At 39.9% G+C, this 17,282-nt stretch overlaps 1 protein-coding gene across 1 annotated transcript in view; it reads left to right on the top strand.

The window, feature by feature from the left end:
* lig1 (ligase I, DNA, ATP-dependent) overlaps window positions 1-17,282 on the top strand; it is a 66,974-nt gene that overhangs the window by 10,432 nt on the left and 39,260 nt on the right. Inside the window, exons 5-14 of the mRNA XM_084911959.1 lie at window positions 774-911; window positions 3,709-4,092; window positions 4,245-4,353; window positions 7,397-7,483; window positions 10,490-10,546; window positions 11,612-11,670; window positions 13,826-13,939; window positions 14,096-14,262; window positions 14,673-14,749; window positions 15,767-15,858. Coding sequence (XP_084768085.1) covers window positions 774-911; window positions 3,709-4,092; window positions 4,245-4,353; window positions 7,397-7,483; window positions 10,490-10,546; window positions 11,612-11,670; window positions 13,826-13,939; window positions 14,096-14,262; window positions 14,673-14,749; window positions 15,767-15,858 — 1,284 coding nt within the window. The remainder of the gene's footprint in view (window positions 1-773; window positions 912-3,708; window positions 4,093-4,244; window positions 4,354-7,396; window positions 7,484-10,489; window positions 10,547-11,611; window positions 11,671-13,825; window positions 13,940-14,095; window positions 14,263-14,672; window positions 14,750-15,766; window positions 15,859-17,282) is intronic.

Here is a 17,282-nt window from a genome sequence, read left to right as displayed (position 1 = left end):
TTTTTACATGGCTCTTTGTAGTTGCTGTCTTTCCCATATAACACCAGATACGTTAGAGTTTGAACAGAGAATTTAAGCTGCTTAGAGTTTTCTAGCATTCCAGCTTTGTCTTCATTTGAGAAGCACCTCCTCTCCCACTTTGTTTCCTTCATCCTAGTTTTTGCAGCAGTAAAAGTGTCTCGTTCTCTTCTCATCGTCCCGTTCTCTTTGTGTTTGATGACTGCAGTGTTTGCTTTCACCAGTGGTGCGTTGCCACAATAAGAGCCCCGCCACCATCACTGCTGGAGAAAACATCACATTAAAGTAACTCCCTAATTCGACCAGAAATTGCATTCTTAATGTCCCGGGTTAATGCTTTCATTATAATATCCAGAAGAAAAACATCAGCACTGCTACCTGTGCTAGAACCTCTAACAAGGGCCAAAACAGGCGGATGTGTTACCAAAACTGAAATTGCCCTCGAGCACCACTGCTGCATAAAATTGCAGGGTAATTTACACTGGAACCGTAAGCTGCTGTGCTGCATAATGTTCTTCAGGATGGAATTAGTGTTTTCATTAGCAAAGTATGTATCTATGATTCTCTCTCCCTTTTTTTCTCCTTCTTCTTCTTGCCCTACATCTGCAGCAAGAGAGCAGACTCGTCCTGTTTTCATCTCCTTATTCTCTTACTGTTTGATCCCGGCATGATTTCAGCTGGGATGCCTCCCACTTTTTTCCTTTCTTTTTTTAAATCATGTTCTTTTAATGTAATGCCTGTCCTGATATGTGCAGCAAGGAAGATGTTCCCTAAGAGGAAGCTCAATGAGAGTGGGAGTGGCAGTGACAGTCAGAAAGAAGAGGCAGAGGTCAAGGAGGAGCAGGGTCAGCAAAACAAACGGCCACGTGTGGAGACCAGTGCCAGCGGTGAAGGTATGCTTTCGCTTCTGCTGCGAGTCTGATAACCAAGTTTGGCTCCTGTACAGGTTTGGAAAGTCCACGTGGGAGGGGAAGTTGCACAGACACATCAGCTATAAGGGGAAAAAAAAATCAGCATGCTGTATTAACAAACTCACACATTATCATTACTAAAATCCAGTTTTGGAAACTCTCAATTGCATCCTGACTAAACACATAAACAATACTTTTTGTTTAGCAGTGTCACAGTACCAAACAGCTTATTTTCTTGCTGTACATGGTCTCATCCAGCCATTTGTTTCCAGAAATTTTATGGCCGATTGGGTTGCAATAATAAAGAGCAACAACTTGGATAATTAATTAGATATTAATCACCAGGCAAACACTTTTCAGTTCCAGCTCCGCAAATAAGTGTTTCCTCTTTATTGAATCATGAATTTGAAAGATTTGAAGTGAAAGATTGAACATTTTCATTGCTGTCTCTGCTGTCACAGGGCTCTGGTAAATTGCGGCATGTGTTTCGTTTCATCATGGCCTTTTTCTCTGAGCTTAACGAAGAGTGGAGGAAAACAAAAAATGTAGCCTATTGAATCAAACAAAGTAATGTCTAGTTGTAGTCCTATAGATGTATGTTGTTCAGAGAATTATGGTACAGTGACGAAGTGACAATTTCTGATACTGACAGATAATCTCAAACAATGCAGAAGTGTATTTCCTTTAGTTTTGACTTGTGGTTGAGGGCAAAAGCGAGTCACACCCCACAGGATCCCACACAGTTTATGGATGTCCACTTCTATCCGGGCCAGCTAATGTTAGTTCATAACTTAATGCTCAATTCTCTTCTGCAAATAAAGGGCTAAAGAAAAATGGTGAAACAGCCTTCGTGCTAAAACTGGATTACATAACAGTGTATATGTTCATCTTTTATGTACAGACTACTGCGAGCATGTTAAACTCATTTTACAGCTCCACTAGTTGTAGTTTAACTACACATTTAATCCCTGAGATATCTCAGTATAACAAAAAGAAGTGCAATTTCAACTGTATGTCTGTTTTGAGAAATGCTTATGAAGCATATGAAAGAAATCTGTCAGCACATCTCTTTGGATTCAAATAAATAAGAAATTAAGAAGATTATGTAAGAAATTAATATTTCAAATGACAGAAAATGTTTTGGTAGCTCATTGTCCAGACTGTCCCATGATTATAAAACAGAAACTTTTTGTTAATTTACAGAAAATGTCCTTTTTTGTTCAACTGCGTAGTGACTTTACTATAGAAATGTATGTTTTTTTTTAGATGATGAAAAAAAGGAACTTGTTGCCATTTAATTGTTAATTTATTACTTTACTGTATTACATATTATGAATGACCGTGAGGGAAGTCTTTATCAATAAAAAAATAAAAGTTGCAAAACTTTTGAAAATATAATTAAAAATAAAAAAATTATGCCCTTCTTTACCTTTCCTTATTCAGTGGGCCGATTCTGGCCCCTGAGCCTTATATTTGACAGTCCTAATCTACTGTTATAGTGAAGCGCAAATAGAGAGAAACATAACAAAAACAGCCTGAGATTCAAAGGACTGAGGATAAAGGGTAATGATTTCAGTCTGTTACTGCAACTGTAGGAGCTCTGCACTGTGATAAAGCAAAGTTCATCTTTACCATCTGTGAGATGCAAACTGAGAAATTCACCATCCACGGAGCCTGTTTGGCTTTGTTTAATCGGTTTGTCTAAGTTTTGACACAGACGCTCAATAAAGGCAGAATTATGAAGAAAATGGAGCAGCCCAAGAGTGTAGCAGCCTCCACCAAGGCTGAAAATTCACTCCAAAACGTGCATAAATTGATATTAGTCTGTGATATTTTCTTGAGAAGATGAAGGCTATTCAAACACGATGCAATGTCCAGTTTTGCCCTGTCTCACAATTATAAGCAGTCCTTCTAAATGGCCCTGAGTTCAGATCTAAATAATCCTTAGATGTGCTAAATCCAGCTTCTCACAAGATTTTTAAGTGAGTCTGTCTGTTACCTTTTTGAGTAGTCCTCCTAACACACGAGCAAACAAACTGAACCAATCACATCACCACCTGGACAGAGCTAAAAGGTTAGAAACCGTCTCAGAGTTCACTCCACATGTGTTCTCACTACTGCAAATACTCTATTTGGTTTAGGTTAGGATGCTGCATAGGTAGAGCATCTTGTACTTTCTCAGCGTGAATACACATGTGGTCAGTCACACATCACATGCAGTTTAAATCTGGGAAATGGCAGGTTAAAGGCTCGTATTGGACAATTGAGAAACAGCTAAACAAGGTTAAAGCTGAAGTGTGTTTGAAAACCACTTGAGTGTGTTTGGGGGAAAAAACAAAACCAAATTGACAGCAGCTCAGCCTGGTGCCCCCCCCCCCTCTTTTTTTCCACAGACAGGGAAATGGCTCTCCTTCTCTTTCTAAAGTTGTCTAGTAAAGTACCAGCTGTGACTACTGGGTTTAGCGGTCCATTCCACCACTTACTTTATACGTTTGAATGAGAAAATTAAAGTTTCATGCCGCCCTCCTTACCCAGCCAGTGTCATGACCCCAGCTCTGACTGCTGGGAGTCGGTGCTACAAGTTTGTCAATAGTAATTTCTCTTAGCTGCCTTCTTCAGGTGAAAATGAAACCTCAGAAATATAACCTGCGGCATTTACTGAAGGAGGCTCTTACGTCTTCAAACATGGGCTCACAAAAAAACTGGGTTGCACTCAGTAAACCTGCTGGCATTTTTCTCTTCAATGACTCCACTCCCTTTCTGTCTTGCCCCTGTGTAGGTAACGCAGATGAACCCATGGAGGAGGACACAAAGGAAGAAAGGGGGGAAAAGGCAGTGACCAAGGCTAACAACCCAGGGGATGAGGAGGTGGAGAACAAGAGCAAAGAGGAAGAAACTGTAGAAAAAGAGGAGCAGGTGGAGAAAAAGAGCTCTGATGAGAAGGAGGAGAAAGCTGAGGAGGCGGAAAAGAAAAATGAAGCAAAGCCGAAGACAGATGATGATGATGAGAAAGGGCCTGCCGTAGCCAAAACGGAGGTGGTTGAAAAGGACACGCGAGGCACAGAAGAGAGCCCGAAAAGTCAAACGGTGAAAAGGCAGAAAGAAGCAAAAGAGCAGAAAGATAAGGAGCCGACCAGGAAAGCCCCCATCAGCAGTTTCTTTGGTGAGAAGGAATTTGCATAGTTCTGTGCTTGCATAAAAAAACAGCATGTGAATGTACTGTGCTTTTATCAGTTTGGAGAGCAAGGTAAAATAAGTCTCCACTTCAACCCCTGCATCACCCTCACCTTGTCTTTTATTTATTTCCTTCGATAGCTCCCAGAAAAGCAACAGTGAAGACGGAGAAGCCGGAGAAGAATGAGGGGGAAAAAAAGACGAGTCCAGAGAGGAAGAGGTCAGAGGAGGAGAGTAAAGACACGAAAGGGTAAGACAGTCGCAACAGGAGGTTACAGGTAGCTCAGGCTTGATAAGCCTGCCACCTTGCTTGCCTGTTTGTTATCTTGCTGGAACACTAAACTTATCCACATGTTGGCCTGTTCAGCTGAGCTTCACCCCTGACCCCTTCTTACTAAAGTGTAAACTGTACGTGCATGTGGGGAAAAGAAGAAGGATCAAAATTTAGTGACAAGGTGTAGAAGAGCAGACGGAGAGCAGCTACTGAGAATTATTTCCATTATATTCTTCAGTGACTACCTAATCATTTTATTATGTTGATTGATGGTAGCTGCCAGAGAGGTTATATTTTATTGATTCAAACTAGGCACTCACACTGCAAAGAAACACTGAATTCAGTTCCTTTATCAGTTTTGTAAAGATATAGTAATATGCATGGTTTCTTTGAGCTTTGAAAGAATAAATGTAGAAAAAAGATGGCTGTGAAGGCACAGCTGGGTGGGTGGATGAGAAATGCTGTCTGCTTTTGAGCAGTCTCTATCAAGACTTGTAGCCAAAACAGGTGAAATGATGCTGTCATTACATTTTGTTGGCGTTAACTAATAGTGATCTGCAGTAAATGCGAAAAATCCAATAGTATATGACATTGATACCTTAAAAAGTGAATGAAACCAAGGTTATTTCTTGCACTCATCACTACAGCGATGTGCTTGTTTTGTTTAGGAATGTTCCTGATGATTAAGTGTCAATTAAGCGAGAGGAAAAAAAGGAAAACAGCGATTGACTGGGTGATTATTCTAGTCCTAAAAATAACAAACAAATAAAAAGAGTAATAGGATTAGCAAAATAGATTAAAATCTGTCAGTGTATATTTCTAAATGAGTGCGCTTTCTATTCTACAGATTTCTTTTCAAGGCTCAGGAGGCGTGGATGAGTGGGCGTTATCAAGCTTTTTCTTTAAATACGTATAAATGTTTTATCTAAGTAGTCCCAATTATTCAAAACAGTTGCTGTCGTGTTGAGCCATTTTCAGTCTGTGAAATGCTGACTTATATAAATTTGCTAGTCAATATTAACACCAGCACTGTTGTTTCATTACAGTGCAGTTGTACCTTTTAGTCTACAGTTGAAAAACATGCTTAGGAGTGCACCACCTCGTCAATATTAAACAGGCTGTGTCATCAGGTTCTGCTGTCCTCTTTCCTCTTCCTTCCTGATTTAAAGAGACTCGCTCACTGTGAAGAGGAGGAGGGCCTGGCTGGTTGCAGCTACTTGGTCTCAACTATAATTATGCAGCGCTCTTCAGTGTAGAGCACACAAGTGTTGGGGGTGAAGAGGGGAGCAGATTTTGTTGCACACACGGATAACGAACACTATCATCATCATCGCAAATAAACTGTAGTCCAGAGTCTGTTAGTCAGCTGCGACGTGTGTGTGTGTGTCTGCCCCTCCTTCATGTAAACAGACAGTGATACAGAGTGCAAAAGAGAAGCAAAACTCATCATTGAGACTGGGCTTAAATGGGGTTCCTAATGCAGTGTGTGCTCTGCATTATTTAACGTAATTTCTTCCTGATGTTCCATTACCAGAACTATAACTGTTCTCCAGTGACTGCCTTTCTCTTATTTTCTGTCTATTCCTCTTGTTTCTATATATTCCTTGTGATTCTATATATATTTCTCCTGTTTATTTATTATTGCTGTCTTACTATTTATATTTTATACCTGGTGTGGAGCACCCATAATTTCGTTGTACATGTACAATGACAATAAAGGGCTATTCTATTCTATCCTACAAAGAATGTGATTTATTAGCCAGCAATACTCCATGCGTCCTTACCAAAGCCCATAAAGCTGGTGAGCAGTCAGTAAGGTGGACTCAAAGCAGCCTTTTGCATTTCTGACTCGATACCGATGCCTTTGATTTCGGGATCTGCCCATTCTGATTTCTGATCCAGTGTCAGTGTTGAATAATAAGCACTGTCAGGAGTTAAGAGAGCAGAAATCTTTCTTTATGTGTAAAACAGCATCAGGCAAGACTGGAACATTGTTTTCTTATTTTTATGAAATGAAATGTGACAAATAAACATACCCAAGATACATATTTACCAAACCGCAGTCTTGTATAGTGTAATAATACATGACAACAGGACCAACGTTAGTTAGTTTAATTTATTTGCCTTTGTTTCATTTCAGCTCGGTGTGAGAGTCATTAGGCTGCTTCCTACTGCTATTATTTACAACTTTTACAGCTGTGCTAATTTCTCCTTTTCCTGCACCACCTACAATGAGCAAACACCGTATATGATGATTGTCGTATTCTCAGCTCAGGCATGCACTCCGTGCTGCTGGAAACCAATCGGTTTCTCTTTATTATGATTTCTTTTGCAATTATTCAGTCTCCCTTACAGAAAGCAATGCATTTACCACATGTAAATAAGCCAGCTTTGTCATTTTGAGGTCATGTTAACTATTCAATATCCAAACTATTTTTGGCTGTGGAAAGCAGGGAATGCATTTTTCATCTTCCTAACTATTTATTTTTTTTATCACTACCTTGTGTGTGACACTCTGGGAATGACAGGTATTGCACACAAAAGAAAGTTCACAGCGTTAGTTTATCTCTGTGTAATGAATTCAGACAATGATATTTTGTTTGAGGAAAAGAAACTCAACATCTTGTATGTTACTGCAGTAAAAGAGAGACGGTTTAAACTTGTAAACCATCCCAGTATTTTGGAAGCAATAACTGCTGACAATGGAAACACTTTTCTATTTAATATGCAGAACTTTTTCTGTTTTTTTTAAATATGTACTTGCACGTTCAGTTCGGATAAACTTTGCAATAGTTCAGCTTCTTTCTTTGTGAGCTAACCAGAAAAACTACTAGAATATCTTCCAAAATATTCTTCACATTTTTAAAGTGTTTCATTGTTATGATAATTGTGTGCGTGACTCTCTGCCTACAAAGGAATCTGAGTTGGCACCAGTGACTGCAACAGCTGTTGCCATCATTTAGTTGGACACAAATGTGCTCTTTCATTTTATCTTTTAAAATTTGTGTTATTTCCTCAGTGAGGCAACCTCAGGACGAACAGACTATGAGCCATCGAGACCAAACTATCATCCCGTGGACAACGCTTGTTGGAAACAGGGCCAGAAGTAAGTCACCTATCTGCTGCAAAAATAGGAAACCAAATTCTCTGATTGAATGTCTTCATTGAAATTCATATGCATCTTTAACTGTTTCCATCAGTTACTGGCACCTCTCAGACATACAGGGAGTGCAGAATTATTAGGCAAATGAGTATTTTGTCCACATCATCCTCTTCATGCATGTTGTCTTACTCCAAGCTGTATAGGCTCGAAAGCCTACTACCAATTAAGCATATTAGGTGATGTGCATCTCTGTAATGAGAAGGGGTGTGGTCTAATGACATCAACACCCTATATCAGGTGTGCATAATTATTAGGCAACGTCCTTTCCTTTGGCAAAATGGGTCAAAAGAAGGACTTGACAGGCTCAGAAAAGTCAAAAATAGTGAGATATCTTGCAGAGGGATGCAGCAGTCTCAAAATTGCAAAGCTTCTGAAGCGTGATCATCGAACAATCAAGCGTTTCATTCAAAATAGTCAACAGGGTCGCAAGAAGCGTGTGGAAAAACCAAGGCGCAAAATAACTGCCCATGAACTGAGAAAAGTCAAGCGTGCAGCTGCCAAGATGCCACTTGCCACCAGTTTGGCCATATTTCAGAGCTGCAACATCACTGGAGTGCCCAAAAGCACAAGGTGTGCAATACTCAGAGACATGGCCAAGGTAAGAAAGGCTGAAAGACGACCACCACTGAACAAGACACACAAGCTGAAACGTCAAGACTGGGCCAAGAAATATCTCAAGACTGATTTCTCTAAGGTTTTATGGACTGATGAAATGAGAGTGAGTCTTGATGGGCCAGATGGATGGGCCCGTGGCTGGATTGGTAAAGGGCAGAGAGCTCCAGTCCGACTCAGACGCCAGCAAGGTGGAGGTGGAGTACTGGTTTGGGCTGGTATCATCAAAGATGAGCTTGTGGGGCCTTTTTGGGTTGAGGATGGAGTCAAGCTCAACTCCCAGTCCTACTGCCAGTTTCTGGAAGACACCTTCTTCAAGCAGTGGTACAGGAAGAAGTCTGCATCCTTCAAGAAAAACATGATTTTCATGCAGGACAATGCTCCATCACACGCGTCCAAGTACTCCACAGCGTGGCTGGCAAGAAAGGGTATAAAAGAAAAACTAATGACATGGCCTCCTTGTTCACCTGATCTGAACCCCATTGAGAACCTGTGGTCCATCATCAAATGTGAGATTTACAAGGAGGGAAAACAGTACACCTCTCTGAACAGTGTCTGGGAGGCTGTGGTTGCTGCTGCACGCAATGTTGATGGTGAACAGATCAAAACACTGACAGAATCCATGGATGGCAGGCTTTTGAGTGTCCTTGCAAAGAAAGGTGGCTATATTGGTCGCTGATTTGTTTTTGTTTTGTTTTTGAATGTCAGAAATGTATATTTGTGAATGTGGAGATGTTATATTGGTTTTACTGGTGAAAATAAATAATTGAAATGGGTATATATTTGTTTTTTGTTAAGTTGCCTAATAATTATGCACAGTAATAGTCACCTGCACACACAGATATCCCCCTAAAATAGCTAAAACTAAAAACAAACTAAAAACTACTTCCAAAAACATTCAGCTTTGATATTAATGAGTTTTTTGGGTTCATTGAGAACATGGTTGTTGTTCAATAATAAAATTATTCCTCAAAAATACAACTTGCCTAATAATTCTGCACTCCCTGTATTTTATCACTGCTTCTGTATACTGCTTTTCCCTGTTTCCAAATGTCAACAAAATAATATAATTTCTTCACAGGGTGGATAGCCTCTCTATCCACCCACCAAATCCAGTCGCTTGGACATCAGACATTAAAATATAAAGAAAAAAGACAGAAGGAGGAGGGGAGCATGTGGGATGATCAACTAGCTTTGCATAAGGCAGAAATTATGAGAATTTTATGTGAAGGATCATTAGAAAAACAGCCGTTATTTTAACTAGGCAGCTGCCTATTTTTTCCCTTTACTGGAGAATTTGTGTAATCCTAAAGTAAATACAGAAATCACAGCCTGCCTATGTGCCTAGACCTATTTAAACAAGATGCCCTGAGATTGATTATCATGAATTATGCCAAGCAGGGTAATAATAAAGCTTGGGAGTGCAATGTGGACAGAAACTATAGTCGAACGTCCACCTGTCTCTTTCTCTGCTGATTATTTGCTTTTACTCCCCACTTCTGGCTGTCAAATAAAAGACAAAGCTAATCTACTCACTAAACAGGCAAGATTTGGGATGCAACGTTTTCACTCAACAGCGATTAGAATCATCACACTGTTGGTGGGGTTGTTGTTTTTTTTCTCCCTTCTTCCCTCTGAGCCAAACTGAAGTGAACACCAGCCTGTTTGTTTTTCTGTGAAGATCTGCGAGTTATTTATAAGGGGAAAAAACTGAAGGAATGAAAACCTTCAGGCCAGGGAAGTGCTCTGACTTAGTAATGGGTAATCACAGGGAAATCATGGAATTTTATATCAAGGTCACGCTGTAAGGCATGCTGCTTATGTGCTCGGCTTATTCTCGGATTGACTGCTGTACAGATTGTTTTAACCTGCTTTAAGCCGCGCGCAGGTGAAGTCTGCTGCTTCTTAAAGCTAAATATCAGCCTCTGAATTAAATTGTGTTCTTTTCTGAAATTGAATAAACAGTTTTAATGTCAGGGCTTCGCAGTAAGGATTAAAAACACATTAGGATATAGTAGCTTTATATCCAGAATATATGCAAAAAATTATAAAGATAAAATTATATATATATATTTTTTTTTTTTAAAAATTGCACTTCCCACCATATTTCTCTGTCAAACTAATTGTAACAACACACTTTTCTCCACATGGCGTTGTCACCTTCGCCCTCCTTGCTGTCATTTTTGTGCGGTTTTTGATAACCTTGAATCAAAGCTTATTCTACTGTTGCATTAATTGCTAGTCGCTCTGAATAGCCGAGTCAGCTCAGCGCTGCGAGTGTGAAAATCTGTCTGTGTTGATGCTTTGCCTGCTAACTACGTGTTCATCACTCTCCAGAGTGCCCTACTTGGCAGTGGCTCGCACCTTTGAGAGGATTGAAGAGGACTCTGGCAGGTAAGACCTCCCAATGGGGGAAATTTTTCTTTTAAATGCCAGAATGAGTTGAACATCATTAGTAAGAAAATGATTGCAAGTCTTTCAAAGCACACACACGTATTGCAGAGTTTCTTTTTCTTCATAAAATTACCATTCAGGTTTCCTGCTGGGAATTTCTGGAACTAAATTAGTTAAGTGCTCGCCAGTCAGGAAAAGTGAAAAAAATTTAATAATTCACTGGTTGTGTTGGGAACATGAAGAAATTTTAAAATGGGTCACCTTCTAGGATTGCTCAAATATATTGTAATGTGGAGTTAATATGCTCACTTCCAGCTGCATATTTTTATTCTTATGTTTTACTAAAGTAGTTAAAAATAATCCTTATTTGCCTCATAACGAGCTGCGGTGCTGCTCCTCAGTTTGCGCTGTCTAAAACAAGCATTTTAGCCCCTCTCTTAAAGGCCACCCTTCATTTAAGCCTTGTTTCTTTTAATTGGCTGATTCTTGTAAACAGAAGGTTTGAACAGCAGGTTAGCAGCTTATGTGCTCATGCCTGATGTGAGCATATTGGCCGTCATACAAGAGTGGGGGAAAAACAGTCTCAGCTTTTAGACGTCAGGCTGCTCAGAGGGGTGGTCGCGTTTAATATGAAAGCCAGTATTGTAACTATACCTGACAGAATATAAGTCTACGTTTCCCCACCTTAGTTTCCATCTGTTGTTTTGTAAACCTGGGTTGGTGTAAACCAGCTAAAAAAAAAACAACAACAAGAAATTGCATGTTATTTTTAGAAACCCTACATTTTAAATAATGATTTGTAACCTTTGTATTTTGCTGCTAGTTGAAAACATTTTTATCTTTGAAGGATATTGAATGACAAATCTCCTTGCAATGACATATTATTATCTGAAACTGATGTATAGTGTTTCATAAGTGAACTCTTCATCTGCCTCCCAAGCCCCTATTTCCGATTAAAACCTCCAGACTAATCTCATTTCCCACCTACCAGTATTTACGGGATGGCCTTAAAATTCGTTTAACTCATCTTCCCTGTCTAAAAGCAATCCTGTTGTCATTTCCTAGGCTGAGAAACATCGAGACACTGTCAAACCTGTTTCGCTCTGTGCTGCTGCTCTCCCCAGGTAAATGCTATTTTATCTCTGCCATAATGCATGCTGATGTAGCTATACAGGCAGCTGGCTGCCAGCCGCTCTATCAAGGAGATGATGTTGACGCCAGGTTGCACACAAAAGTGGGAGGACGTCGGCCGATGTGTGTATGAGAATGTGGGAATCTGATGGTGTTTGTGTGTGTTGTTCTGCCTGTGTTTCATTGTGTATATAATAGTGTTTGTGTCAGGCCTCAGCAATACAGTCATGCAGCAATACAAAAGCTGCAGGCATTAAATGAGCTGAGGTAGCTAATTAGCCTACTGTTATGCCGACCGCTTTCGTCCAAATAGAAACAATTCAATGAGCTCGGATGGGGAAAAGTTTGCGATTACATGCAATCTTTTTGTGACACTATAGCAATTAAATGCCGTAGGTTGGCAAAAATCACAAATTTGTTGCTGTCTGTGTAGAAAGAAATTTATATTTAGAGTCTACCCAGAGCCTCAGAAATTTAAAACAAAAATTCAGAAATTCCTCATCACATAGAGATGCTTTAAGAATGTAGGGATATAACCAGCGTACAACTAGTTGGCAACCAGTTGAGTCAAGCTCCTTACTGAAGGAGTTGGGCTGACTGGCGTAAGCTCAGATTCATTGGAATATATTGGCAATTTATCTGCATTTATAAATTGGGATCACAGTTATTTGCAAACATTTACCAGTTTGTCTGTGAGTGATTGCTGTCAGTCTGTGTCGGACTACAGTTGTTTGGAAACAGGTGGCCTCTGACCAGGCAACTTGTGCAAGCAATTGCAATTGAAAGTGGTTTGCTAGAAGTTAGTTACTGCAACTATTAGGAACTGGTTAAATTGAAACTGCAAGAGAGATATTCGCATAGATAAATAGAGAGAGAGAAATATAGATAGATATAGAAATATGAATAGATAGATAGATACATAGATATTTTTACTTTAGTGTGACTGAGCCATTAGTGGTTATGGTAGGCGTAATTAGTCATACTTGTATGCCAGGGGTTTTTTGGCTATGAATGAGCCTTTATGATTACATAAAGTAAAAGCAGTGAGTCTCTGCACTTTCCTCTTATTTTTGACCATTTGGTAAACAAGAAATTCCTGTATGCTGAAAAAAACCTGTTAAATGTGATTCAGTGCTCTCTCAGTGGTGCAGCCTGAAAGCATCTCTCTCTCTTTTCTCTCATCCATTATGTGTGTGTAGATCTAGATCTGCAGTATGTAGCTCTGCTGTTGTCTGTCCCAGAAAAGCAAGGTTACAACTGGTGGAGTGCACTATATTAACCCCGTAAGCCCTAAGCTGTTGTTTTAAACTTCTACCTGGAAATTTTATCCTTTTTTTGCCAAATTAAATCAGTAAAAGCCACAAAGATATTAAAAAATTCATGACTTTTGGCCTTTGTGGGCGAAACACATTTCAGAGAACTTTGGCTTGTTCTGTCAAGAATGACTTAAAAAACTCTTAATATTGACAGATTTTCTGCCACATAATGTACACTGTCAATAAGAGAATTTAAAAAAAGCAAAACAATTACACATATCAGTGATGCTAATATTACTAAAAACTTTCAGCTGCAATTCTACCAAGTTTGATGCCCGATAAATGAACCACAAGAAATTCTACATCCAGTCTAGTCATGCCAGTAGTTGGTGGAAACTCCATCCAGGGAATTTGTCATACTTGCCAACCCTTAAAAAATAAAAAAAGATACCTGCTACATTTTTATAACAAATCCAGCCAGCACCCAGAACAGGGGACTCTGGGGAGGAAGGAAAGATTGCTGGTTGAAGCCAAAGCTGCCACAGTCAACAACTTTTCTGGTGGAAACCCCTTAGTCTTGTGTTGCCTGTCTGTATGTATTTGAATGTGATTTTGTGGGTGTTCATTTGTGTGTCAAGAGTTTTGAGTGCCCACACTTGTGCCGCCTGCTGTTGTCTCAGAGTGTGGTTGTGTATTTGAGTCGCTGCTTGAGTGTGTCTATCCATGTGCCTGAGTTTGTGTGTCTGTATGTGGGTTTACTGTGCCGTTTTTGGTGGTATCTGTTTTTATTTGTGTGTATGTGCTTCTCTTTGCAGACTTGTCTGGAGGTGTGTGTGTGTACGCTGCTGTGTTTGGAGTATAATAAAGCCTTCATATGTGTTCTCCTTCCTAGATGACCTGCTCTGCTGCGTGTATCTGTGTCTGAACCAACTCGGTCCTGCCTATCTAGGGATGGAGCTTGGTGTTGGCGAGACGGTGCTGATGAAAGCTGTTGCTCAAGCCACTGGTAATAAGCGCGCACACACACACGAACATGTGGAAGCACTCTGCTGCACCCAAACACTTGCTTGTGCATTCCCAGCCTAACTGCTGATGCCACCCTTCTCTGAAGCTCATCAGCCAGCGAGGCTGCTGCTATTTACCGTTTCACTCTTGTTTCCAGGGCGACAACTGGACAAAATCAAAGCAGAGGCACAGGAGAAAGGAGATTTGGGCCTAGTGGCCGAGAGCTCCCGTAGCAACCAGCGCATGATGTTTCAGCCGGCTAGTCTGACAGCAGGGGGCGTGTTCAGGAAATTGAAGGAAATTGCCAGCATGAGTGGGAACTCGGTGAGCCACAGAATAACATTTTCATTAGCGGAGAGCAGTCTTGGGAAAATATTGTTTTCGCTCTATTTGCCTCTCAGTATTGAGGTCATGGACGGGAAAAAAGAAAGGAAATGTTAATGTGACGTATCGAATGTTAATGTGTGTATCGAACACGAAATTAATAGTTTATTTGTCTGCTTCAGAGGGGCAAGGTTAATTTTCCACCATTTGAATAAGTTGTTACCTGCCTTGATTCTCTTGTACAATTAGTTGCTTTTCCCTTCATGTTTGCTGCTGGGTCATTTTTTATTTTTATTTTTTTCCTCTGTATTGAACATGGAGTTTGTACTCGCTGGTGACCTCAGTCTTTTTGCATTCTGTCTCTTCTCGCTCTTCTTCTGTGAATCTCAATTTCCTCCCGCCTGCCTCAGGCCATGAATAAGAAAATCGACATCATCAAAGGCCTCTTTGTGGCATGCCGCTTTTCAGAGGCCCGCTACATAGTCAGGTAAAATAAGACTCTCTCTCACACACATGCACACACAGCCTTGGCTGCACGTGTGACCACAGGCATACATGGGCGTCTGCACATTTATAGATGCAGAAATGCATAATAACTCCATAACCCTCTGTGTATATGTTGGAAGTGTTTAGCCATGTATATAAAAGATGAATGTAGCCTTGGAGTCTGAAAAATACTGCAGAAGCAGAAATCTTTTAGACCTGCATTCTTTCTAATGGTTGCAAAAAGGAGCTTTTAGCAATATTGCCCTAATTCTCTCTCAATCACTAGATCCTATCTACAGTAAAGCAGAGTGTGACTGTATGGTTATGGCAAAAAACCTTCACAATCAACGTCCATTAGTGTTATTATTAAGTGAAATCTTGGATTATTTAACTTGATTATTCATAAAGAAGAATTTTCCTTTAACATTATATCCTTTAGTATTATAACTGAATATAATGCACATAGGAAAAATAAATGGGGGCTTGGGAACTTCCATCTTGCAATGTCTTTATGTGTAAAAAGAGGAGCAGGGGTGGGAGGACTTGATAGCACAGTTAGGGCAAAGGTGAGTACGCAATCAAGTGACCTCTTAGCGGTGTGCTGCCAAAAGCCAACCGGGTGAGAAACCTGCCACTGGTTCACCTACAGAAAGATTCTTCTAGATGGAGCTTGTTGACCAACGCGTTTCTTGATCCAGGTGAACAGACAAAATTGTAACTGCCTTTTTTTTTTTTTTTTTTTGATAATTTGTAATAATTAAGTTTGCAATACGTCTGGCTTTCTCAGTCAGGTTCACTGCTAACTCCTGAGGTCTGGTTAAAATAGAAAAAGGGGAAAAAACTCAAGTCAAGGCTGCAAACCATTTTATGGGTATCCTTTATATTTTATTATTATGTTTTATTTTCAATCTCTGCTTGCAGGTGTTGTTCAAGGTAGCTAGGTGCAAATAACTGACTTGACTTGGTGCAAATAGGTGTGTCTTCTGACTGCTGTTGAACTTTTGGTTCTGATGGACAGGTCTCTGGCTGGAAAGCTGAGGATTGGTCTTGCTGAGCAAAGTGTGCTCTCTGCACTGAGCCAAGCTGTCTGCCTGACCCCACCTGGACAAGGTAATTTTAAAGGAAAAGTTCTTTTTTTTTGTTTTTTAAACAGCAGCCAGGTTTCCATAAGTATATGAAAGAAGAAGAAAGAAAGCTTTTTTTCTGTTTCAATCATTCCTGCTGTGAGCACTCACCATGAAAAGATCCTTTCCTAGTGAACTTTTGGTTTAAGTGGCTGCCAAATCTTGTACAGACTTTTCAAAATCAGAACTTCTTTTACTCCGTCTCTGCATCTCACCTGAATCCAGCTGTTTTACAGTCAGTGTGGTGGTGGCTTGAAATCTCTTGCATACTCTGACATTTTACAATTCAGTGCCTTCCCTCCCTCTGTCCTTCCCTTACTTCCCTCTATTGACACTTAATAAAAATTTAAAGACATCCATGTTTCACTTTCGTTCTGGGTTATGCTAATATTTGGCATTAAATTTTAATTTAATTTAATTTTACTAATTGGTCATATGAGTTTTTCAAATCCCATTTTTTTCTTGCTCTGTTGCACATATTCAGAGGTTTCTTGCCCTATGATGTGTACAGAGCTTTGGTTAACTGGTTGTTTTCATTTATAAACGAATTTGTTACATAGCCGAGTACCTTCTGATGTAAATCATCACTCTTTGCGTTACACCAAACTCAAGAAAAGGAGAGAAGGGAGGTTAACAGTGAAAGGACTAAATATTGAAATGATTTCTACTTGATTTGCGAAACCAAACGAGTTTACTGTGCCACACTGTTGGGGCTAATAGAATCCCGATTGCCAGTCCTTGTCAGATTGTTCAGTATCAAGCTGCAGGCTTTTCAGTTTGTGCAGCAAATGATTTGGGAGTTGTTGCATTGCTACTAAACTAGGGGGGGAAAAGAATAAGATATGAAGTATGTCATCCCTCTGTGCCTTACTTGCATTTTGAAAGCTTTAGGCATAGTTCATAATAAACTTCTCTGCACTGAAAAAACCAAACAAAACAAAACACAGATTGGGTGGAGGAGGAGATTATGGATGGATCAAAGCACAATCAAATTGGTAGATGTGTCTTACACTGTGATCAAGTACATGTTTCCACCAACGATAAGCTGTCGTTGAGCCATTTCTTCTCCCGTCCCTTTCAAGAACCAGCCAACATTTCGGCAGATTTGGGAACCAGTCGTTAAATAGCATTATGCAGCAGAACTTGAGTGATTTTAGTGGGAAGAAGATCACGGCAGGCGGATTCTGGGGGTTGAATCTGCAAATCATTTGATATTTTTGTTGTGGTATCTTCTTAAAGCCACTGATGTACACAATTCCAACTTTTGGCCTGGTAGTTTTGGGAATTTGCAAAAGGGCTTAGTTCTGATTGTTTGAGTCTCATGCGAACTTCAGATCAATGTATATTTCAAATTCATATATTTTCTCACACGGTGAACTTTGCATACTTGAAATGGTTAAAATGATTAGA

The sequence above is a fragment of the Perissodus microlepis genome, chromosome 18, assembly GCF_051167445.1.
Source record: "Perissodus microlepis isolate ML-2025 ecotype Zambia chromosome 18, ASM5116744v1, whole genome shotgun sequence".
Classification (NCBI taxonomy): domain Eukaryota; kingdom Metazoa; phylum Chordata; class Actinopteri; order Cichliformes; family Cichlidae; genus Perissodus; species Perissodus microlepis.
Note: the sequence above shows the minus strand (reverse complement) of the source record. Positions and strands in the feature narration are given on the sequence as shown.